The 26,914-nt window shown below is 39.2% G+C and overlaps 1 protein-coding gene across 1 annotated transcript in view; it reads left to right on the plus strand.

The window, feature by feature from the left end:
* LOC139447195 (uncharacterized) overlaps positions 1–26,914 on the plus strand; it is a 467,168-nt gene that overhangs the window by 208,287 nt on the left and 231,967 nt on the right. Inside the window, exons 9-11 of the mRNA XM_071228411.1 lie at positions 2,841–2,959; positions 19,831–19,883; positions 20,095–20,158. Of these exons, the coding sequence (XP_071084512.1) occupies positions 2,841–2,959; positions 19,831–19,883; positions 20,095–20,158 (236 nt within the window). The remainder of the gene's footprint in view (positions 1–2,840; positions 2,960–19,830; positions 19,884–20,094; positions 20,159–26,914) is intronic.

Raw genomic sequence — 26,914 nt, forward strand, 5'->3', positions numbered from 1 at the left:
AACAACATAGTCAACTTGTACATGCTGTCAAAGGCAGGGTCTCGATTGTATCAAGTTTTGAGTGACCTCTGTATTAGGTCAAGGTCACTTGAGATCAAATTTTGAAACATGGTTCACATGTCATGCAATTTCTGATTAATTCATGATCAGATTAATCAATCCCTTTCCAATCATTTATGATAAACACAATGATCAACTCAATACCTGTCATATGTCATGGTTTTGTCAGACTTCATATTTGTAACACCACCTAAGTTTGCAAAAAGTAATGTTCTTAGTAGTGATTGGATTGCAATGAAGGTCAAGTGCAGTGAGTGAGTTTGGCAAAGTTGGAGTACAAGATAACTTGAGTATTTATCATACAGATTTAATGAAACTTGATCTCCAGCATCCAGCACCCAGTCTTTGGCTCTGGAGAGAAGTCTTTCTATCAGTCACTCTCAGTCAGTCTCAGGATGAATTCTCTTCAAATTGTTGCTTGGTGCCTCCTTTGGTTTAACTTTGACTCCAAAGTTCTTCCTGGTGTGTCACTTTTGTCCATTCCCTCTGGATCATCAAGTGTCCCCTCTTTGCCTCCTGGGTGTTGAGCTCACATCCTCAACAACACAGGCAGGTGTGGCGATGGCAGTTCTCAATAGTCCAGCACTGGCAATTCATGTATGAGCCAATGGATGGCATCCATCAACCATTTTGACTGAGAAAGTCTTCATAAGAGTGTCGTTCCAAGGCCGGGTTTCCCTGGTTCCTTTGTCCTGACCAAATGAAAATCAGACAACCATGGAGTAACTTCATCCCAAGGCATTTCATCGCTTGTCCAAATTATAGGAGATGCCATTGACTGATTTCTTTGCAGTGATTTGAAGAGTGTATGGGATTCCTTGGCATGAAAATGGCTCCGAGAGTCGTGTCCTAGAGGCATGGGATATTTTTTGTTACAAAATCATACCACTCTCATCTTCCCGAGGCATGGGAGTTAACTAACCCTGGGAGTTTCCACCCTTGCTGAACTAGGCTGCAATTTCTGGGCTTGATTGTAGCACCACCAGTTGTTATTACGAGTTGTGTCCCTTCTCTGCCACTCCTATTGTTCAATCAGATTCCGCCTCTTGTATCACCTGCATTTGCTTCAAAATGGCAGCGCCCAGTCAAGATGGTCTGATCAATAATCAAAATCTATATTGTGATAAAACGGGTCTTACATCGCAAAGTGCATCAAATCACATGAGCACCTTAATTAAACATGAAAAGATTTGGAAAATATCTGTTGATGCGGAGTTGGCGGTGCACATGCTTTGCAAATCCTGCAATCGACTGAAATCTGCACGACAGTTTATGAACCAGATTTCGATTTCGTTACGTGATTATGATTTGACTATGTATAGACTTGTTAGCCCAGCCAAAATATAACTCCATAATACCAGCCTAGTTTGGCAAAGATGGAAACTGGACTTTTAAAGTCAGTTAACTCACTTGCCTCTGGAAGATGTACCACACTGGACATGTTTTCCAAAAGTGGAATTCATGCCATTAGACAAGAAGACTACATTCATTTCTAACTGAACACATCTTGTGACTTATAAAGTCATGAGTGTTCACAAACCAGAAGTGATGTCCTTAGACACACGACATTCTTGTTTAAGCAGTGAGAGGCATGGGAGTTTAAGATCTAAAGTAATTCCTTTTAGTATTGTTTAAATTAATTTCGGTGAAATCGTGTGTGAAATGATCGGAAGGTAGCACAACTCACCGTTATTAAGAGCAACCACGGTCAGATTACCGTTATTGACGCCTTGAAACTAACTCTAGTTGACAGAGAATGGATACATATATTATAAATGCCATACTTTGACTTGTTAAAAGTCATATTTGTTATAGTTTGACGATTCTATGTCAACACATCGTTCTCACGATCCCGTTAGCGGGAGCCTCGATGGTGACTGGTCAAACTGGTTCTATGTGAAAAATAAATACCGGCAATAGTGGTCAGCTGCTTCACTTAGGGTTATCATTATTTTAAACATATTTAATAAAAGCTGCAAGTAAAATAACAAGATATTGGAATATATTATTCCTGAAAAAAAAATAGTTTCAGATACAATTTTTGCTGATTCTTGCATTAAAATCCTGTAAAGTTATATCATTGTGTGTGTCTTGACCGAATCACCGGTAGATTCCAAGAAAACGTGTGTACAGCTGATTGCTGTTTCCAGCTTAGTTTACAAGAAAATACACAAGGTAATCTTAATCCCTGGATGTAAAACAATGCCTAGCAGAACAAAAAATACAATTTAAATGGTAAATCAACATGTCTGGTGATTTTTTATCTCAAATTTCAAATTTGTACTGACCAAGTTTCTCATCACCTTTTTCGTTGACTGGAATTTGCTGAAGGGGTATGGTGTAATATTTTTCTCCGCATAATATTAGATTTATTTTTTCCAAAATGCTGAATCCGCTAGAGGGAGGTGTGCATTACACTCAAGAAATTAAGGTAGTTTAGCTTATGTGCAGTAGGGAAGATGATTACATCTGACCTTAATGCTGTATGTAATCATAAAATACTTCTGAAAAATTCCGTTGAGCCTTGTGGCTCGAGTATCAGCAGCCCTCCTGAAGCTCATGTCGTGGCACTTGTCCTTCATGCCACTAATATTACATATAACTACAACCAAGGAGGATTAGTGATATTGATGACAGAGCTTTTTCAATGGAAAAAATAAAGAACTTGAAGGAGGTTTAAACATTCCTCATAGGTTTTGCTTCATTTGAATTGTTGTGCATTCATATTTTGATGAGGATGAACAATAATTCATTCATCTGACAGCTTGTGTTTCTTTCAGGCGCATTCAGTACCTCTCGTCAGTCTCGGCTGCAGCAGCTGATAGATTGGTGTGGTGGCACAGACTTCCAGGGATGTCTTATTTTTGATGAATGTCACAAAGCAAAGAACTTCATACCAGTAAGTTAACCAAGGTGTCCAAGTGATTTCCCTTCATGTTCAAGATAACTTACATTTAATTCAGTTTTCCTCGTATTGTATATTGTTTAACACTATGTTTGAATAATAAGTCAGATTTGACTACTAGTTAAGGCTTAAAAAAATAAAAGAATTGGTTTTCAGGCAATGGCTTTTGAAAATAAATTGTGGGAAGGTGGTGTTTTTTTTCGTGTATTTTTGTGTGTTATAAGCAAATAAATAGTTGTGTTAAATCAACCTGGCAAAGGGCCTCCCTACATAAATGTATTCCTTGATGAGTAAAATACTGGAATACAGTATTGGACTACTGTTGGACTACCAGTGTGTGCATAAGACACGCATACAATGAATCCTTCTGTGTCTCCAAGATCGGAAAGCACAATTGTATTACATTGTCTAATGTTATGGGATCCAGGGCCCTAATGAATCAACCATTACTTATAATATGGAACGTTACACACAAGTATCCTATATGTACAGGTTGGTGTTTTACATCTAATACAGAAATTTTGAGGTCTGAAATAATACCCCGCTTTAATTTTTTGATTTTATTTCACAATGCAAAAAGGTTATCATGAGCACACAACACTGGAAGAAGCATGTCAACAAATCTGTACTGAAGTACACAAGTTAGTCCTGTTATTACACTCTCTGGCAATGAGTGTTCATTGTGTATCTGGACTTGCATTGTAATACATTATGTTACTTTTATCCAAGATTCATTCAAGTTTGTTTGCATTAATTTCAGTGAAATTGTGTACGAACTGATCGGTAGAAATCACATAACTCACCATGAACTAGCCTCGAATTGAACATTAGTAGTAGTATAGGTAATGGGTTTTTTTCTGCAACCCCACTGGAGCCAGATTTATATACCTATACTGCTACTACAGATGGAATTTTTTATGCAAAAATGATGATGCGATTCAACGATCGTCATGAGATTAAGCTAAATTGACTCTAGCTCACAACCACCTGGAGCCAATCAATGCTTCTATGATATAAATTTTTATAGGTAATGGGGGTTCTGCCGCAACCCCACTGGAGCCAGATTTATATACCTATACAACCACTACAGAAGGAATTGTTTATGCAAAAACAGCGATGAGATTCAACGATAGTCATGGGATTAAACTAAATTGTAATAAAAATATAATCTCTATTATTTTTACTCATACGCATACCATTATTTTGAACAAAGTGATATTCCACATTTTTACTAAGTTATTTGTTCATTTTACTTGGAGACCAAACTATATACTCTTTTTCAAAATTGGAAAGAAACAATTGATGGCCGTATTTGGTTGGTTTTACATCACTGATATAATATATACCCTGTGGTAATTCTCGCCATTTGATTGGCTCCATTATTATATACTTATGTAAGAATTCGTCTAAATTATTGTGGTGTGATCGAACGTGATCAAGCAATCTATTTTTAATCTCCAACCAGTTCTTTGGTTTTGGCACGGAATAATTGACGCGCTTGTTGTCTTTCCCTGTTCTATGAACTTTTTTTTCTCGTCTTCGCTAATACCACTGGTTTTACGAGAATTTGATCGAATCTCCTGCTTCATTGCGTTGTATTTGGTGAGTTCTGACAGCACTAAACGAAACTCCTCCTCGGATATCTTACAATCGATCATTGCTGTTGAAATATGATCCTCAATACTGTTCAACTTTGCTTTGGCGAGTATCCGAATATTATCATGTCTTAATGCTTTCTTTTGCAACTTACGAGAAATAAATTTTATTGCTATTCCTGCCAGTCCTGAGACTCTGGCGGCTACTTCCATACCAAGTACGATAGGTACGGCGATTATAGTTGATAATAAACCAACACCGGCTACACCGAGTCCCATGCCAGCTGTTACAAGCGCAGTGTCAACTGCGTCGAGAGCATTCACAGTTCTGCGATACTTTATATGCAATCCAAGTCTCATCTCCCTCTCCTTCTCTATTCAATGTTTTATGTCGCTTATTTGATGTAATTGAAATCCATCAACAGTATCCATCTTTTCAGATGCTTCATCGAGCGCCGGATATAAACCCATAGTGTATATTATTATATCATATAATAGTCTTTAATTGATCTTGATTCAATGTTTTGAGAGTATACATCAACCTTATTAAATGTATATTATACGACATAAATATCTTAGTAAGAGAAATGCTGTCACTTTTATTAACTTGGACCCCCTCATGGGTTGCAACGGGTGACGCTCCTACATAAATAACACTACAACGTCGACGCTCGTGTTGCTTGAGCCATATAATTGATAGACCTGGTAATATCTCGAAGGCATCTTCTGATGCATCCCCAAACAAGACTTCAAAAATAAGCGTAGAAGGATTATGTATTGCACCCAAGTTCTCTTTTGTATCATTGAATTCAGTAACCAAATTAAAACTAACATTTTTTACTGCCGGACGATTCAATAACATATGACCTGGGTTTTCTGGCAGGGGAGAGACTAACACACTTTTTCCTTTTCCCCGAGTACGATCCCACTATTTATTATCTTAGTTAAATTATGTGCCTTAACCATCATCACATATTGTGGGTTAATGACAATATTCAGTAGCCACTCGATTTTTTTCTTTGACCATAGTCCATTTATTATCATCGTTGCAAGTAAGATTGTTGGAAGTGTTTTTATTGAGTCTTCTTATGTCGACATCACTTAAATCTCCTAGATTACCTGTGAATGTAACTTCTTTCTGCTTGTAAGTGTAAAGTGCATAACTTGCCATCGGTACGGGGTTTACCAAATCCTTCTGTGTCTCCAAAATTCGGAAAGCGCAATTGTATTACATTGTCTATTGTTATGCGATCCAGGGCTCTAATGAATCAACCATTACTTATAATATGGAACATTACACACAAGTATCCTATATGTACAGGTTGGTGTTTTACATCTAATACAGAAATTTTGAGGTCTGAACTAATACCCCGCTTTAATTTTTTATATTGTAATGATGAGAAAGATTCCGTTCTACCGCTATTGTATTTTTCATCTTTGACTGGAATAGCTTTAAGCATAGTTGAAGGACTTTCGAGTTGAATATTATCCGTTGTACTGATCTGATCAAGATGGATGCACAACTCTTTATATAACCGCCTATTGAGCTTGGATCTACTCTTTTCCACCTTACGTGGGTCACGTGCGGAATGCCAATATCTTCGTTGTAGGATACCGGAAAAACAGACATGGGTGTGTGGTAGGTGCGCCTGGATCCGCATGATTGATGTCTCCATATCTATGAGGAGCTGGCTGGTCTTCGTGAAGCCCAAATCGTTGGATCCCAAATGTATTACGACAGCTGAAGGGCTGCGCCGCGTTGCCTCCACCTGAGCGTCGATCACCCTGTCCAGGTCATTCCACCGCAGTCCGCCCCTTGCCAACCACAAGATCTTTTTGTGGGGCACTAGCTCCGGGCGCTGTGGGGACAGCTGTTGCCTCGCCCTTGTCATAAAGCTTGAGCCCACCATCCAGACTGGAACAAATGTACTATAGTAGCATTTGGCAGTTATTAGTTATTTTCCTTTAGTTCTTGTTAACTAACATGAATAATTATGTCACAGGAAGACGAATATACGACTGATAGCATTCTCACTTCCACCTGCCGTATTGCTGGATGAGATGTGGTGGTACCCCATTGATAGCTGCTGTTGTTGCTGCCCCGATTCGGAAAGAGTGGGAAGAATAACTTTCAGTACCTATTGAGCTGAGGGCCAAGGCCTTTTTTAGGACCGCTTGGAACTGATACCTGGTTAGCGGTGAATGATCAAAGTGGATAAATGCTGGGGCGGGGCCAGATGGGCGCACATTTAAGTGTGCCTTAAAGGGGCACTGATCTAACTCAATTCCCCGGACTGGTTGTTGCCTTTGTTATTGTTTTTCCCCCATGAGTACCCGGATGATACGCAACGCAACTGAGCGTGACCAGAGACTGGGCTACCGTCTGCAAGGACAGCTAAATAAACTTGGAGGCTGGAGGCAATATTTGTTTTACGCATTTTTGCATAAACACTGATTGGTTAACTGTGATCTATACAGATTTCGACAAAGGGCGCATGTTAATTAATTTCTTCAGCCTAAACAAGCAGACAAAAAGAACGGCGGAGCTCATCGGATGTCGTCATTTGGAAATACCCCAGATGGTTATAGTTTTATACTAATAAAAGTAGCCATGCAGTGAAAGCATTTTCGGATTTCGGCTTGCGTCGATATTACGATTACTACTCCCTTGTTGACATCCACGTTTTCTCGTATAACCCTTCACTTGTGTATTTGTCGTCATTCACTTGATGCTCAGTAAATGAATTTATTACAGGTACAATTAGTGGTAGCACCACTTAGATTACCTGACAAAGGTTCCCATTTGTGTCTGGGGTAATTATTCAATCTAAATCCAGGTTTGAAGTGAGGTGAAATGTGTGATATGTAATATGCACGTGGCAGCCCAGCAAGAGATGAATGATCAGTGGATTTTTTTTTTTGCAAATCAACGGAACGTTCCTAGTCATCAAAGGATTAACAGAAAATACGTCAATTGATTAATGACTGTTATCTTGCACAGTGGATATGTCAAAAGTGAGTGTTTACATGTCTAGGTTTACTAAAACAAAGGGAATACACTCATACCATGGCGTGAAGTGCCGATGTAAAAACAACATACTTTGTTCAAAGGGTTAACTTATAATACGTTGATTGATTGATCATTGTTATCTATCACTCAATGGATTTTTTAGGAACCGTGAACGTTATGAAAATAGTTGTCACGTGGGCTTTCTCAGCCGACCATTGAGACTTGACACCTATGTAAAACACCTGAAACAATCCAAGTGATCAGTTGAGAAACGAACACGGGTTATGATATCCAGAAACGACATATATCTTTTAAAATATTTGATTGTTACTGAGACACGTGACATCGAATAAGTTTCTTTGTACATCTGCAGACGAGTGGGATATTGTTCCTTTGTGTTGATATTCACGGATACATTCCTCGAACAAGGACGCTGCCTAAAATTTATACACATAAATTTGGTAGGTTGTAATTATGATATTTGCATTTTGTTTTCCTTCATTTGAACCGATTTGTTCTTGTTTCTCTACGTCTTGGTTGGGAAATTCTTCAATGAGCGATAGACGTTGTTGTCACAGGTCTTTTCCTTTGTAAGCGTGTATATATTACCGTCAATTTGAAAAATGTGATTCTCTCAGGCAATTTATAAAATGTGTAAATATTTCAGTCATTTTGACTAAAAAATCTGTCCAGATTGATTAAGACGATCAAAAGGGCCTACAAACATCACAACAGATTATTATGAAGGATTAGAAGCCAAACAACATAGAAATGTACTTTTCTCAACGTAACATTTTCAGTCTCTTGGTGATGACATTAAACATCAAAATGTTTGGAATTCGTTATCATAATAATACAGATTGAAATGTTTTTTCAGCCACTTTGTAAAATAACTGAATATTTAGACGTTTAATAAATTTGTTACACATTTGACAGTAAACAAAAATACACACTATAAAAAAAGCAATGCTCAGGTGAAATATGTACTTTGTGTTGCAAGTCAAAATAGTGTAAACGAAAATCGCAAAATTACCAAGCATGTGACTTAATAAAACTTCGTCACCATTACCGATGCTACCCACAAAGATACCTACATTTCCTTATTATCTCAAAAACTGTATTTCATTCTGTTGATCAATGTGACCATACGCCCTTATTACTACCCTTAAAAGCGACTAATGTGCTTACGAATGGCGCAGCAGAGGTCGCGAACTAGTCTAGATTTCTGCTATACATCCGGGTACTCACTGGGAAAAAACAATAACAAAGGCAACAACCAGTCCCGGGGAATTGCGTTAGATCAGTGCCCCTGTAAGGGCAGCCACTGGGCAGGTTGATTTACCTGGTGTCGGCTCTATACCCACTGAATTGCCATACCCATGTTGGTCGCCTTTGGAGTGTGGAAGGTGGATAGTAGCTTTCTCCGTCTCGCCTGATATACTTACGTTATTGATGGAGCAGCCTGGCTGTGACATCTTAGTTTGAACTAATTCACTTACCCTAAAGAAGCCAAAGAAGGCTATACAATAGACAGCTCTGAGGAGGCATACCTCGTATGACGAGGAACAAACCTGTGTGAGATTGTTGATGACCACCTTCAACAGATCCAGAGTAATAGATTTCCTTGTGTCCTGGCGCCCTCTTGACTTGTACATACCTGTTATTAGCTTAGTAACCAGGAAATGATTGGTACAGTCTTCCATACCTTTAAATTTATGGTTGGCGGATATACCAGGGATATATGTTTTTACTGTGTTGGGAGAATGGTTGGTGACTGACAAATGAGCAATAAAGTTTACGACCTGATCTAGGGGGACTGGCTACGTTTACGGAAGGTGATGCACCGATCTGAACTGCCCCGAGGGGCTTTGGTTGATTGCTTGTTGATGATTGCCACCACTGCCTGGTTGTCACAGTAGAACAGTATTTTCTTGTTCATCAGCTGTGTTCCCCATAGCTGAATGGCGCAGACGATTGGAAACAGCTCCAGAAAGGTCATGTCAAGTGTTGTCCCATTCTTAACCCAATGGTCAGGCCATCTACCGCAGAACCATCTGCCCTGGAGGTAGGCCCCAAACCCTATGCTCCCTGCTGCATCTGTGTAAAGCTGAAGGTGAGAGTTGTCCACCCACAGCTTGTCCTGAAATACTGATACACCATTAAAGTTCGTGAGAAATGTAAGCCACATTTGAAGATCCTGTTTTACCCATTCTGTGATTCGAATATGATGGAAAGGTTGCTTACCTTGGCAGAGGAGGTCGATGAGTCTTCGACAGAATGCTCTACCCATTGGGATGGCCCTACACACAAAATTGAGCTTACCAATGAGTGACTGTAATTCTTTCTTTGTTGCCTTTGAGTTTGATGTGGCGAGTATGTGCCGAATTTGGGCTGTGATTTCACTGATCTTACCTTCCGGTATTCTCACCTGCATAGCTAGCGTGTCTATTTCGAGGCACAGAAATGTAAGTTGAGACTGGGCCTACTGTTTTATCCTGGGCGATGGGAATACCAAGCTGAGTTGGCATTTCTAATGCAGACTGCAAATAGGATTGGCATTGTGTTGTGCCCTGCTGTCCCCCCGTCAGAAAGTCATTAAGGTAATGCATAATCGGTATTGCTGGGATACGCTGACTTATGCACCATTGGAGGAATGAGCTGAAGGTCTCAAAAATAGCACATGATATCGAGCATCCAAATGGTAAGCATTTATCAAAGTAAAGTACCCAGCAGTTCGAAATCATCCGGGTGCACTGGTATAATTCTGAATGCTGACTTGATGTCGAACTTTGCAAGCAGTGCTCCCTTTCCCAAGTGTTGCACCATCTGTACAGCTTCGTCGAACTTGGCATAAGGGACGGAACATGCTTGCGGATCTATGTGGTCATTAATTGACCCTCCTTTGGGATAAGACAGATGATGAATTAGACGGAAATCATCGACTTTCTCACCTTGGCATTGTTGTGATTCTGCCTGTTTCTTTGGGATTAGACCTACAGGGGATACTTGCAAGTTAACAAAGGGCATTGTGATAAACGGTCCTGCCATTCTGTTAAGATCCAGTTCTTTTTTAAGCTTTTGTCTAACGATGTCCCTCCTATCTTTAGCGGATTGTAAATTACCTGCTAGCCGACTATGGCGTGTACCTTGGAACTCGAGTTGGAAACCAAATGTAAAACCAACGAGCAAATATTGCGCATCCTCTGCGTTTAACTGAGAATAACGACACAACCATGGTGTTAACTTATCTAGTTTGACAGGAGTAGGAGCCAAAGACCTTACCTCTAGTTCATCTGGTTGACTGCCTTGGGCTGTTAAAGCGTGGGCTTGAGCCATTAAACTGTGAGCTTGAGCTATTGTTTGAGAGGGGGGGCTCGTGTGACCCCCTGTCCTCGAAAGCAGGTCGACGCCCCGTGAGCTGTTTCGCCGCACTTGTTGCATATGTGGGAGTACGCGCAGCTGTACTTTTTACACCCATGAGGTTTGTTGAATGCGTAGCATACGTTGAGTGCAGGGTCTGAAACACTTGAAGCAGTCAGCTGACTGAATGAACCACCTACCTGTTGACGCCCCGACTGCGGGATCATGTATTTTAGCCATAGCTCACCGTCAGTTTTGTCCCATTGTCGTAGAGGGTCTCTGGCCATCCTATGTCGGAATTGCTGGTCGTATGGACACCAGGCATCCGGTCCACATCTAAGTGCCGCTGAACGGATTGTTTCCATGTACGATAATAGGCTTTGCACTATCCGTAGAAATGTTTGGCAAGGTATATGTTCATGTAAATATGGAAAGCGGATGTCCAGCTTCCCAGTGTTATTTTTCTCGTTGGCGCTTTGACAGGTTTGAATAGCACCTTACCTGCAGTATCGGTGACCATAGTAAGCGCTTCCTTCTCCTCGGTGCCCGCGTCGTTGGGTAGAAGTGTCCCGATGTCCACATACTCACCTCGTCATACCTTTTCCCTGGTTTGTTGTTTGACGTGTGCATCGATAAACTCTGAGTTGAAGACGAGGGATTCCCCCGACGGACGATTTTCATTGGCTGACGTGTTCGGTATTGACACGTCACCGTGAGCCTCGTTCTGAAAAGGCAGGTTAACCCCACCTGGACCGCAAGCATCGAGAGAATGCACGGGAATGTCAGCACTGTCGATGCTACGTTGTTGGCCCATGTTATTGGCCCCCGATTGCCCCAAGTGCGCCCAGATTTGTTGCAGCTGCTGCACTACTGATGCGTTTTGATGATTATGCAAAATGTGATCAGTTTGTTTGGGCGCGGGCGCGGTGGAAGCCAAAATGCCAGATGGCATTGGGACACGATTATTTATGGAATATTGTAACTCACCGTCCACTGTAGCACTTGGCATGATGGGGATCCCGTTCACCTCTCTTGGGGGTGGGGTGACAACTCGTGCCTGTTTGGCCTTCTGACCAAGCGGGCATATCTATCAGATAGATCTATTAACGGTTGTGATAAGAGTATGACTAAACATCAGCGATGCTATAAGATAGGTCTATCAACGGTTGTGAGAAGGGTATGACTAAACGTCAGCGAATGTAGGATTGAGGGATGAGAGAAAAACGTAAAAACGGAGAGAAAGCGGAGAGCGACAATGCGATGTACCACGGATGAACGGCTGTGCGAAAGTGATGAGTAGAGACGGTTACGTAATGAAAAAGCAGTGATTACATCACCACGAGATGGTTATGTAACTTCCGAGGACACGTGCGTGTGATGACGTAGCAGGAAGTAAGTAAAATTGTAAACATAAGATGATATACCTGCGATAAAAACATTTAGTACTAAATGTAAATATTTAGAAAGACATGAGATAAAACAATATGGCGTGGACCTGGCATGGTACTATTCCAGTCCCGGACTATCGTGGGATGCATTGTTGAAGAGGACCGGTGTAGAACTAAAATTACTCACCGATTACGATATGCACTTGTTTATTGAGAAAGGTTTAAGAGGTGGTATATCGATGGCGGCGAAAAGGTTTTCTAAGGCTAATAATAAATTTGTAGAAGGATATGATCCGAGTAAACCCAACACACAAATATTATCTATCTCGACGCCAACAGTTTGTACGGATGGGCTATGAGTCAACATTTACCCACGGGCGGTTTTGAGTGGGTTGATGTGAATGATATCTATGTGAATGATATCCCCACAGATTCCGATAAAGGATACATACTAGAAGTTGACTTGGAATATCCAAATTCGTAGCACAAAGGCCATAACAGTTATCCACTAGCTCCCAAAAGATTAATAGTTACTAAAGATTTGATGTCGGAATATCAACACTCCTTGATGGGTAATACTAGGTTAGCTAACGTAGAAAAACTCGCACCAAATTTGATGGATAAGACAAAATATATAGTTCACTAAAGAAATCTCCAGTTATATCTATTGTTAGGTATGAAACTAAACAAAATACACAGAGTTCTAAAGTTCGATCAAAGCCCTTGGATTGAGCCCTATATAAAGCTGAACACAGATTTAAGAAAGATGGCTACCAGGTTCAAAAAGAACCTATGTAAGCTCATGAATAACTCAGTGTTTTGTAAAACTAAGGAGAATCTAAGGAAGCATGTTGATGTTAAATTAGTTAGATCTAATGAGGAAGAAAGACTTATAGAAACTTATAGCCAGTCCGGCTTTTAACAGAAGCAAGATATTTGATAACGTCTTAGCCGCGTTGCATTTACAGAAGAGTAATATAAAATTCAACAGACCGGTGTACGTTGGTTTGAGTATTCTTGACTTGTCAAAACACTTAATGTATAACTTTTATTACAACGAACTTAAGAAGCAATACGGCGATAGATGTGAGGTGTTATATACCGACACAGATTCTTTGTTGATGGAAATACAAACCAGGATGTGTATAAAGATATGGCAGAAAAAATTGATATGTACGACACGAGCAATTACCCAAAAGATAATCCACTGCACAGCGTAGTAAATAAAAAGGTGTTAGGTAAGATGAAGGATGAATGTGCTGGGACCCCTATAGCGGAGTATGTCGGATAAAGACCTAAGATGTATTTTATAAAGAAGTCTGATAATGGGAAGATAAGAAAAGCTAAGTGTGTTAAGAAGCATGTGGTAAAAAAGCTTATCAAACACGAACAGTATAAAGAAGTATTATTCAATGGTAGAACGTTCAAACACGAGCTGAACTCTTTAAGAAGTATCAATCACAGGATATATGGATTAAGAATGAACAAGACATCATTATCCCCCTTAGATACAAAGAGATGGATTGATAAGGATGGTGTAACTACCTATGCTTATGGTTATGGTGGTAATACTGTATCATCGGGAACTATGAACAACTCTTCTCGTACAAATGCCCTGCCCGGTCAGTCTTTAAGATAATAAAGAATAGGCTCTCCTTTCATTACCAATCGACTAATGCTATATATTTTAAGGTACCAAATCGGATCGGTTGCGTGACATAGGCCTCCTTCGAGTTCCCCGGGCTAGTATAAATATCTTACGCTTACTCTATCCAGAAGATTTTGTTCTTTGCCTCTCCTCGGTGCTGAAGATTCAGAAGTCACAGATTTCATTTTAATCGCATCGGATGGTTTCTTCACGATTAATCTCATTACTTCATTATTTAGCGCTGATACAACAGCTGATAATCGTGTCACCCATTCAGTTGATCTTAATCTTTCCGATTTCATTTCAATCCCATACTGATATCCAAACAAACGTTCCGCTAATGTCCGGTTAAATCTTTCGACAATAGCTTTTTCACCATGCCTGATTGCGACATCGTGCTTTGTTAATAGTTTAGATACTGAATCAATGAGTATTCTTCTCTTCGGGGCCGGTAGATGACTGTCGACAGTGGAGTGACCCGAGTCAAAAACACGACAGGGTGATCAATCCCGTGACTTGGCACCCAAAGAGTGGGCTCAACCTGGGGACGAATGTTGTCGGGTGGCAGTTTACAAGTTGTATCGGGATGTTCGCCCGCGAGACTTTAGCAACGATGAGAGTCCATTTTACCTTGCACCCAACACACAGTTCGGCGTAAAATCCGAAAACACCTGGTTTAAACGCCAACCTGTTGGTAGAAACAAGTTAGGCTCTCTCGTGAAGACCATGGCATCCAGGGCTGGACTGTCCTCTGACAAAAGGTTGACGAACCACAGCGCTAGAAAACGAATGATCCAAACTTTATCCGACAATGGTGTCCTAGCGCATCAAATTATGCAAGTTTCTGGACACAAGAACGTCCAGTCCATCAACAGTTATTTGACAATTAATGAATCACAACATCAAAATATCACCAAAATCCTGTCATCTTCTCTGTCCACTCCACAAGCTTGTTTGTCAAATCCACCCAGAATCCCAGATGCACTTGTTCCCCATCAATCTGCACAGTGTCATGTTTCCCATCAGTCTAACTTGTCACAAATTACACACGACGTCCATTCCCTGCACACAGTGCACACCCTGTTCTCGGAGCCCATATGTGGAGGGGTTTTTAATTTCACAATTTCTTCCAACGACTCGGGTCACTCCACTGTCGACAGTCATCTACTGGCCCCGAAGAGAAGAATACTCATTGATTCTGACTCTGAGTAGTCTACAGAACTTCTTGTCCGGAATAAACTTGCAACTTGGTTTCAGCTGTCTCAAAACTGGGTCAAGTCGGGTTATTCTTTCCGGCACTGACAGCAATCGTATTTTTCAAAGTTTACCTACTTTTCGTAACTTTTCTCAATCATACATGACTTCTGTACATTCCTTCTATGTTGTTGATACAGTTTTTGGCATTTTTGTCGAATGACACATGAAAAAATTGACAGGTTTTCAGTGTTTCCTCTTCTCAATGTGAAATTCATGTCCATGCTGATGCACGACGGCTGTTGTCTTGTCAATGAGAGGTCTTGTCAAAACAAGCCTTGATTAATAAGCCTGTTGAATCTTTTTGGAAAATTGTCTTCTTTTATCAATGCTAGATAGTGTACGCTGTGTAACTCAGACAGAAAAATAACTGTAATAATGTGATCTTTAAAGTTTTTTAACAGAACTATATTTTTACGTGTAGCAAGACGTTGATTGAGTAATGCGGTTTGAGTGAGTGGACTGTGGGTTTTTTCACATGCGGATTGATACAAAACAGCTGATTCTTGATCGGCGGCAGTTGATTGTTTTTTTCTTGAAACATGTCTTTTAATATGAATATGGGTAATAAATAGAATAACCCACTAGGTACGAGCGATTACGGAAAATATGTCACTCGTGAAAATAATGTCTTAAAACAATAATTTCACTCGTGACATATTTTCCGTAATCACTCGTACCTCGTGGGTTATTCTATAATTTGGTCTTCCTGTCATTGTATGAAATTTCTTTTTAGTTATGGTATTGGTCATGACATTTAGTATTTTTAAAACTAAATCACATAGGGGAGAAAGTGTGTGAACAGCTGATTGCTAAAAATACACATGTAATCTTAATCTCTGCATATGAAGCATTGTCTGGCATACAGTACACAAATACCATTGAATTTGTATATCACCATATTTAGTGATGTTTTATCGTAAATTTCATGTTTTCATTGACCAAATTTGATAAAGGCAAAACAAGCACACCGTCATGACCATTATACAATATACTCAGTAAAGCAGTCCGTGTGTAAAGTGAAGTAATTGCACGCTATCTTGAATTACCTTGTTTTTAAGTATTGTAGCCTTACACTGCCAGGGTTGTGTGTTTGAGACGCGGAATATTTAAGGATTTTCTCCCTTTTTTTGAAAAATGAAATGAAAATGAAACATGCAGTGAACTTTATGTATTATGATGTGGGCAGTGTCTGAGTATCATTTTTTTTTAACCAAAGCATTGTGATGTTCACTCATGAAAGGAATCACAATACTTATTACCAGGTAACAAGATTTGGAATGTGAAATATAAGTTCAATGCTTTTGCTTCCCATGTTTGAAAGATGATCCATAACATGGCACTATCTCCTGCAGTGTTGGGGAATGAAGGGTAATCCATGTTAGTAACTGCCTTTGCTTTAACACCAATGCATGGCCTAACACCCAATTCATAGATTGAAAAGCATCTCACAAGTGTGCAGTAGATTATAAAAACTATTATAAATGATAAATGAAAACAGTGCTTCGCAATGTGGTAAAAACATTAAACTACGACTCTGGTTTATGTGTCAATGTTATTACATGGTTTGTACTAACTGAAAAGGATTTTAGATTGGTTCAGTTTCAAGGAAATTAACTGATCATACCAAATTTCAAAAAGATAATGTTCTATTTAGTCATAGATAAAAATCATGAAAATATCCTAATTTTATTTTTTCTGGAAAAATCAATCCTGTGTAATATACTGAACAACAAAAGTTCCTGTGAAATTGAATAAGATTTAATGCAAAGTTATGTTTTTTACCAAATCTGAAACAATTTCAGTTTGCAACAGATAAAAGACTCCTGTAAGTGTTCAAATGGTTTAATTTGCCATACTGACTTCAGAAAATGCATGATTTCATAAAAAAAACATGAACATGCCAAATTGTCAATTTACAAATCAATAGCGTGTGTGTCCACCTCTGGTTGCGATGCAAGCAACACATCTTCGTCTCATGGAATGGACCAGGCGTTGCACAAAGTCCTGTGGGATATCTGCCCCTATCTGCTGGAGCATGTTTCGAAGTTCCTGGAGTGTCTGTGGAACACATGGTTGACGGCGAAGGCGCCGATCCATCTCATCCAACATGTGCTCGATTCACGTTGTTTTGTTGAAGAGAATCCTCAACAAGTCGAGCAATATGAGGCCGGGCGTTGTCATGTTGAACGGTAATGCCTGGGCCGTGACGACGCAAAAACAGTAGAACAATAGGGCCGATGATCTCGTTGCGGTAGCGGGGCTTGCATAAAAGTAAACTTTTGCATGGAATGCATGCTTTTCTGTAGCAGTTGCGTTTTTGTGACTTGATTCCATTCATGTACTACAATATTGAAAACCAAACTTTACTTGTTTGAAAAATACACTAAAAAATTGGTGTCACAGGAACTTTTGTTGTTGAGTATATATATGCTCACTTCTCACTTCGTCCATTAAAACATGATTGTAAAAACTGGCAAAATTTATTTTTTCATGGTTTATTACTTGTAAAACCTTTTAACACATTTGGGAGTCTCCCAGTCTTCATATATGTAGAATCTTAGTATGAAAAACATGGAGTAAGTATATGGCGTTTTGAAAGAACTCAAAGTAACTGTCCAAATTGAACATGTGGACTTACATGGGTTTCTATCAACTACACAGCTTGAAAATTGGTATTTTTTCAAAAACCAACTGTTATGTCAAACTGTTAACTGCCCGTTCAGTTTCAAATTCAATTTAGAAGAGTTAAATCTACAGGTAAGTAACCTAGCTTCTACCGGATAACACAGTTCATCTCCTAATTCTAGTTTGAGAACATACTAGTAACCGGACTATATGAAATAAAAGTACTTGAAAAAGCATATCTATATTTGCTCTGTTTTTGTTAAAAAATAAATACACATAAAAAAAGTTAAGCACCCCCTTATATTATGTATGATAATACACTACCATAATGCTTAATGTTGATGGCAATACTAATTATGATATTAATGTTGTTTTGTCCGAATAATGTGACCGTTCATGCATGATGGTGACGTCCCAATTTCCTGTGTTTTGCACATGCACCATGCCTCTCTAGCACTCAGCTCAAGACAGTATGTTCACGCAGCAAATACTGGAACAGTGTAGACAGATTTGTGTCATCGTCAAGTCTGAAAATGGCAAGAAGGACATTATGTGAAGCACTAAGATGGAGAATCATTGGTATGCATGCCGCAGGGATGTCTTTCAAGGTGATTTGATGTCAACTGGGTTACCATTACTCAGTAATCAGCCGACTAGTGCGAAAATACGCCCAAACCAATTCAGAAAAGGACCTGCCACGTACAGGACGCCCTCCTGTGACATCAGGAGATAGCAGGATATTACTGTGATTTGTGCGATGAAATCCATTTGCGAAAGGGACATACCTGAGGGGTAATTGGTTACCCCATAGACTTCTGTATGGCCAAACATTGGGGAATCATTTAAGGGCTGCTGGAATGAGGCCCCGAAGAGTCGTCAAACGCCCGTTACTGGTATAATGTCATCAGAGACTGCAATTACAGTGGTGTTTGGCACACCAAGGGTGGAACCTCAGAACATGGAGACGTATCCATTGGTCAGATGAAAGCAGGTTTCAGCTGCATGTGAATGATGGCCGAACAAGAGTGTGGAGGCACCAAGGTACAGCATACACCCTAAAGAACATTAAACCAACTGTTTCGGTGGTGGCCCCGTGATGATATGGGGGTGCATATCCCATGATTGCAAGCTTGACCTTGTGACTATACAGGGCAATCTCAATGGTGAACGTTACATCCGGGAAGTTCTGGAACCAGTTGGTGTTCCCCATTTTGCCAACCATCCTCTGGCATCAAGAGCCCTGTTCATGGATAACACTAGACCCCACCGTTCAAGATTTGTGACTGCATGTTTGGCAAACGCCATTGCAACTCTACCTTGGCCTGCAATGAGTCCTGATTTTAACACCATAGAGCACATTTGGGACATTCTTGTGCTTAGAATGTAGGCAATTGGCCCTCTCCACACAATCTGGATGAATTTGCAGCAACTTTGGATCATGAATGGGCGCTATTTCCCCTTGAGATGATCCGACGTCTGACTGGAGGGATGAGGAGAAGGGTCGAGGTTGTCATCCAGGCATGCGTAGGCCCCACCCATTATTAAACTTTTTGACACACGAATGTCATTAATGACGTTAATACACATTTTTATTTATTATGTTCAATAATTTATTGTTGTTCCAGATTAGCAGTGCTATACTTATAGAGGATGTTGTGTTGTGGAAAAAACAGTACCGGTGTTTGGGCAACCATATCTCAATTAAAATTTCATTCTGGCTCAAAATTGTTTTGTTTTGTTTGTTCTCAGATGATTGCTCTTTACAAACATAATGCTTTAATGCATAACTTCACTCTGTCCATTTTATCATGTTCGTGAAAAACATAGAGCATCAGGAATATGAATGGTCACTTCACAGAACTAAACAGCAGAATGTATTATCAACCCTGTGTGTATACCAGCTCCACAGACGAATGCCCACAATGAACTTTAGTCAAATGTAAGAGACAGCTAGATCAGTTATCTTTATCGAATGTTTTCAGAATAAGGAGCAAGCTAGTACAAAGATAGCTGTTGCAGTTACGTCTATACAAAGGTGAGATTAAAGGACATGTCAGACCACAACTATGTGTAGATACATCACTAGCATCTAACCAAAAGTCTGGAGAAAGGTTCTGGGTGTGTATGTAAACATAGCAAACATATGTACCTGGCCACTGGCTGTTAAAGATATTGATTGACATTACAAAATACTCCTTGTGCACGATTGAAGTACTGGTTATGAAATTGTCCTGTGTCTATTCCAGGATGTTGCCGAAGGCCAGAGTCGTGTATTGCAGTGCCACTGGTGTGACAGATGTGAAGAACATGGTGAAATGAACAGTCGGAGACAGAACTTTATTCTGTCGTAATAAAATACCTTGGTAGTAATGAATAACCAGTTACAATTGGTATCATAAACTAACATCAGTACAGGAAGTATTTATTCATTCAGCATATGCAAGGCAACAGTGAAGTTTGGCCATAAAGTAATTTAAGATGTCACAAAACATGGGTATACAGAATGCAGAATGATGTCCTGTACACTAACATTTCTTACAAGGTGATTCCCAAGTCAAAACGCAAAGGTTAAGCCAGAAATTTGTATGTACACAAATATTTGTACAAATATCACTTGTCCCCAACTTGTATTTTCATGATTCAAATAAAACTGTTTTCTATAAAAAAAATTCCCCCCCCCCCCCCCCCCCCTCCTGGTTGGCTACGGCACTGCACACAAGATAGACGAAAAATTAACAAATTATATTGATACTCAAACGATTAGATTCACAGTGATGAAATATGTGGTAGCAGCAAAATGTTACAGGCTCCGAAAAAAATGTCCAGAATGAAGTCAATGTCCAATGTCTTCAATGTGGCACATGCCCTGTTCTTTAATCCGGAGTGGCGTTGAGGTCTGGCAAGTAGTCAGTGTTTTCAGATAGGTATCACATCCTCACGGGGCAAATAGTTAAAGTCAGGGCCTAGATTTTCGAAACAATCATAGCTAAGATAAATCTTAACAACTTAAGTTCAAAGATAAGATATCTTAAGTTTAAGATAAGAGCTACGATACCTATCGTAACTCGGACAGAGAACTCATTTGTGTTAGAGATTGAAAAAGCGGGGTGTTTCCAAGTGACGTCACGGGGATTTCCCCATAGCTTGCAATGACAACATATGGAGAAGTGACACGGAATTCATGATCACATTGTCAGGTCTCACTGTTTGACATGCAACTGTGTGAGTGACATTCCGTACAATATATATGTCCTACATGTAGACATTTGATAAGAGATGACTACCCGAACACAAATAGCATTTGTGAGCCATGCAAAGGCATTTTTCAAACCCAATAAATGTTATAATCAATAAGTGTAGAGTTACCACACTTACAGATGTAAGAATTGAAATAATGTGCAAAAAGATGCTTCACTACTTTCCCTTCAAATGGTCCTCTCGCGAGCGCGCATAACTTCATGTGGACACGTTGCGTACAAAGTCAAGGACTAAAGTAAGGGACGTTATTCTAAATGACAATGACCAGAGGAGACCTTTGATCGAACAGCAGGCGTTCAGCATTTAAAATGCGTGTTCAAGTCTGATGTTACATGATGTATACTGGGTCTATCTAGATCTATAATTCTTTTCAAAATTTAAAAGTGACACTAATTGTCGTTCGCAAAGAGAGATAATTTAGGAATTGTCAAGTTATGTTGTCACATGGAACACGCCACAAGTTAACGTGAACATACATATAGTGTAGTCCTTTTCTATCCATTTAAATTAAGTAGAGCTAATAAACTGATTTGTCTGATTTCATTTAAATCTGGCTGGGGAGCGATATACATTGTAAATGTGTCAAATCTATTCCAGAACGTTGTTAGATGAAGTTTGGCTTGTCTGACAGCGTTGCTGAGGATCATTTACTACTATTTGTCCATTGGCCTATACTTTACGATTTTATTGTCTGAATGGTCTCAAGTATCTATATATTTTTAACATAAAACGGGTAGATGTACACTTAAATATTAAAAAGACCAAAATCAATTATAATTTAAAAATCGGTTTATTGAATGCAAAATTCAAAGATTATTGTGTTGAAACAGTCTATTTAAGGATTGGCTTGTGTATTTTTTTTGGTTCATTGAGGTATGAATCGAAAAACCGATGTGCAAACTGTATGAATCCGCGTAGCGGATTCTTACAAAAGTTTGCACATCGGTTTTTCGATTCATACCTCAATGAACCAAAAAAAATACACAGTCAATGCTTATAATTAAATTTGACAACGTAAAACATGTTTTATCTACAATAGTTTAAGCCAAAACAGTTGCATATATCAAAACAGACAAAAATGACGGCATTGATGAACATTCCAGGTGTAGGAATACATACAGTGGCGTGACATGAATCAGGTGATCGTTTAATTTATGCACATAACTTGACACGCCTACACAGTCAGTAGCCAATCAACGGAGAGTGGGATTAAAACAATGTTCATTTGACCTGTCAATTAAGGCAAGAGGCGAAAAGACTTGCAACAGTCAGACTGTAACGAACCGGAAGAAATATGTCCGAGAGAAGGCGACTGTTTCAAATAACATGGTCATTTACCGTGCGATTCAAACATTACTTCTCTGATTACGGTAAAACAGTTGGAGAAATGCTAGTTAGAAATGAAACGCGAAGACATAAAAGTTGAACCGAGGCGAGCTGACGAGCGAGCCTGCACGTTTGCTGTTTCATTCATTCTCGGCCTTCGGTTTCAAAGGGTAGTTTGGACAATGAATATGCATGAAAGTCGCTAAATGTCCTGTGCATGACGATACACGTGAGCAGAAAGGGAATTCCCTCGACTGTAATATTGGGATTCCCCGACATTCCGCAGTAATAAAAGTAGTGCGCAGCGGTGGGCGTGGCTTAATTTTTTACATTCATTGGGAAATGAATGCAATAACACGTGACCAATTCAGCTAATCAGAATGCAGGAATTTCCATGAACACAACAAAAATTTAATTATTATATATTGATCAGTAAACTTCATTCAATAAACGTTTTCTGCAAACATATATTGGAAAGTGAATTTTCGACGATGTTGAAACTATTCTACTTTTTGACGACATTTCAAACCCAAACGAGCCAATTCTTTATTTGATTTTTCGATATGAAAATCTGTGCTCAAAACTTTTGCTGTAAACATTTCAATAAATTGTTATATTTGATGGAATACATCTATATGCCGTCAATCATCATAAAGAATGCAATTGTTCAACAGTCAGTTTTTAATCACTTGTTATCAAATATTTGTCTATCATCATAAAGAATGCAATTGTTCAACAGTCAGTTTTTAATCACTTGTTATCAAATATTTGTCTTTCAATAGTATAGATAACCTAGGTATTGTATTTAAAACGAAACAAAGTAGAATTACTTTTACGAGAAAAATATTAAATATACTATACGAATATTTGATCTAATATATATCCTTGTTAAGTCAATAAATACTAAACTGTATAGTTAGAATTCAATTGTTAAAATCGCTCGTCCCACACGATTTTAGATGTAAAAACTGATGCGAAATCTTTATTAATTTTTTTTACATATGTAGATTGTTATAATTTTATAAATTGCAAAAATAAAGACTAAAGCATTGACACAAATGCGATCTAGAAAATATAACAGCGGCCAGCGCTTTATGAAAACTGTAACATTGAGCAAAGCCTCGCCGGGTGAATACAATGGGAAACCAATGGGAAAGGTACACTACTGCCTAGAAGTTTATTCCCCTAACACGCGTTGAGAACGCGTGTAACACGCGTGTGACACGGGTTCTCAACGGGTTGCACACGGGTTGAGCACCCGTTGGACACGGGTGCAACGGGTTTGCAGCGCGTGTGCAATGTGTGTGCAGCCCGTTGCACACGCGTGGGTCACTCGTTGCACACGCGTGTGCCACGTGTGTAACACGGGACCGGGTTCCAGTTGAAGTTGACAAATTTATCAAATGAATAGTGAGATAAAACAAAACAGTGAGATGTGAAATTTGAGTTAATGAGCGGCCATTGAGCTGTGTTCACCAGACCATAAATACAAGGTTGGCCCGTCTTAATTAGTGTTCAGTTGCTAGACTTTTATGGCATGAACCATTCCACTAGGGTCCAGTCTAGCCATTGTGGCTAGCCGACAGTAGAACAGTAGTGAATTTAGATGCAAGTTTATTGCTAGAGGAACCCCCGTGTTGACATGATTGTCGCGGGTTGGTAAATGTTCGCCATTAATATAATGATTGTTTGTGGATTGCGAACATATTCATTTTGCCCACATGAGTCATTCCACTTGATTGCAAATATAATGTTTTTCGTTCGCCAAATTTATGCTTTAGACAGTACAATTATGATATAGCCGTCACCACTACTAATGTCTCATTATTTTACGTAGGAATATGTCCCATTTCCCCACACCCCACTTTTTGTTTTGTATTTTGAAAGAATAAATAAAAGAAAGTTTTGTGTGGGACACTTTTATACTAATTATAAGAGGATGTTTGAAATGAATATGAACAGCCATGCTCTCTGACTGTTGATAGAATTTGAGATCTTCACAATCACCGGGTGTGACCATGTAGATAGAATCTCGTTAGGGTTTGTGATTTTTACATTTGCCCAATGACCATAGTGAGTATTGCTGGGGATACCAAACGTAACTGTTTATGATTAGAAGTTGTGAGTACCTATACCACGTAGATAGGATATCTTTAGGATTTTAATCCTTCTTTGATAGGCATTTAGAAGTTGGAGTACTACGTTAGGATAACTTACTTACTTACTTACTTACTTACTTTGGAGATTTAACTTTCGCTTTCCGACTGATGCGTATTTCGCACACGGGCCCGGCCAGGCCATTTAATATGTTTCCGAAAGGGGCGAAAGTGGTGTGTGCAACCCGAGAGGGGGCTTTAGGGGTTGCTTATATAGAATTTGGGAATTTTGACATTTGGAATAGATGCCAATGGGGTTGGGGAGGAGAACTAAGGGAGCTGGGTATGGTGGATGTTTGTTTGTTTATGTGATTTTGATTTGGTAGATTATAGTGTTTTTAGATGCGTTTTATTAGTTCCGTTTTGATTAAGAATACGCCTAAGGCCTTGAAGTTTTCTAGTTTATTTTGTGGGTTTAGTATTGCTTCTAGAGTGAGAGCCTTGTTTAGATTGAGGGTGGTTTGTAATGCGGTTCGATGTGTTAGGTAGTGAGTGCAGTGGATGAGTGCATGTTCTGGGGTTTCTGGTTGTTTGCAATGTGGGCAGTTACCTGTAGTGTGTTTTTTAAATTTTTTTAGGTGGTTATTTAGGTTGGTGTGTCCTGTTTGGAGTTTAGTGATTACTCTGTCGATTTTTTTAGATGGATGGAGAATTTTTGGTTTGGTTAGTGGTTTGCTGAGTACTTTTTTGATTTGGCTATTTGAGTTTAGATATAGATTATGCCATTTTCTGGTGATTTTTTGCTTGTTTACGCTTTTAATTTCTGATTTTTGAGATGGGTAAGTTTAAGCTTATTTCTGGGATTTTGAGGGATAGTTTAGCTGCCTTATCGGCGTTGTCATTACCATATATTCCTACGTGGGCGGGTATCCACAAGAAGGATATTTGTTTGCCTGCCTTAGTTAGGTCGTTGGAGCTTTTAAGTATTTGATTTTATTAATTTAGGTCGGTTTTTGGTATTTTTGTTTTGGAGGGCTTGCAGTCCACTTAGAGAGTCGGTAAGTCTTAGGATTTTTTTTGTTTTTTGGATTCTTAATTATGGAGGGCTGAGGCCATGCTCATTAGTTCTGCCGTGAATATTGATTGGTTGTTTGGGAGTCAAAAGGATTGTGTGGTTTTAGTTGGTTGTGTGGTATGGACTCCGAAACCTGTGTGTTTGGAGGTCGGATCTGAAGATCCGTCCGTGTAAATGTGACACCAATTTGGCCAATTTTCGTGTATGTATGCTAGTGTGGTGGTTTTAGCTATGTTTGGTTCGGTTTGTTTATTTATTTGGCTAGCTAGTGTTGTGTCTATTTTGGGTATTTTAAGTTTAGGGGTGAAGATATTTGATTGTTTGCAGTTTTGTTCAAGATTTTTAATTTGGTGTTCATTGAGGTAGTTTGTTATTCTTTGGGATATTGGAGTAAGCAAGGGGTGTTTGCGAGCTAGAGCTTGGTTTTTGGGGCTGATATTTTGGTTTATTAAGTTTTGGATGAGAGGGGTTTGTATAAGATTTGTGGGTGACTTTAATCCTTTCTTTCTCTGTGGGTAATCCTTTCACTTTGATTGGAGGAAGTCACTCAACCAGATCATGACAGGTCGTGAGTTTACTCACTAACTACTGTGAGCGTTTTTGGCATGACATCTTTTCTTGTATAAACATAGTAACAATGCTCACTCACTGTTAATCTGCTGCAGTTTGCTGGCAAAGTGGGGTTAAACCTCAGTGTCAAAGACGATCAAACTTAGTTTGAATCCTTGTTTATCTGCGACATCTCCCAACTGGTGACATTTTCATAAACTTGGCAAGTGATGATGAATTTTAATATTAATATTATTATAGTTTATGAAATTGTTAATAAAACTTTAATAAAATTGTGCTTCACTCTCACGAAAAATATATTGTCTGTGAGTAAATTTATATGTCACGTTCCATCGGCATTTTTCAGTGATATTGCGAAGAAATAATTACCAGATTTGGGGACTACATGAAACATGGCTGGTTTTACAATTCTGATACAGGTGCTTGACTGACTGAGTAGTTCATGATCAATTAGATATTTTTAAATCAGTCAAGTTTGCAACAATAGATGAATAAGTTGATACATTAGGACCGCAGTTACCGATTAACAACTTAAGACATAGAGACAGGGAGGAGATAAATAACCAAACCTATGGTCCTGTTGAGACAGTTGACAGTTAGAACGTTGGATTAAATGACAGTTACTAATTTGAACATTCCCCAGTAATATGTGAATCTAATATTTTTGTTTGTGCAATGATTATACCATCCATGTCATTATATGCTGTTCATCTCGTAGTATCTCAACCCTAACGCCTTTAC

This window comes from Haliotis cracherodii, unplaced genomic scaffold, assembly GCF_022045235.1.
Source record: "Haliotis cracherodii isolate W230 unplaced genomic scaffold, xgHalCrac1.p SCAF_7, whole genome shotgun sequence".
Lineage (NCBI taxonomy): Eukaryota > Metazoa > Mollusca > Gastropoda > Lepetellida > Haliotidae > Haliotis > Haliotis cracherodii.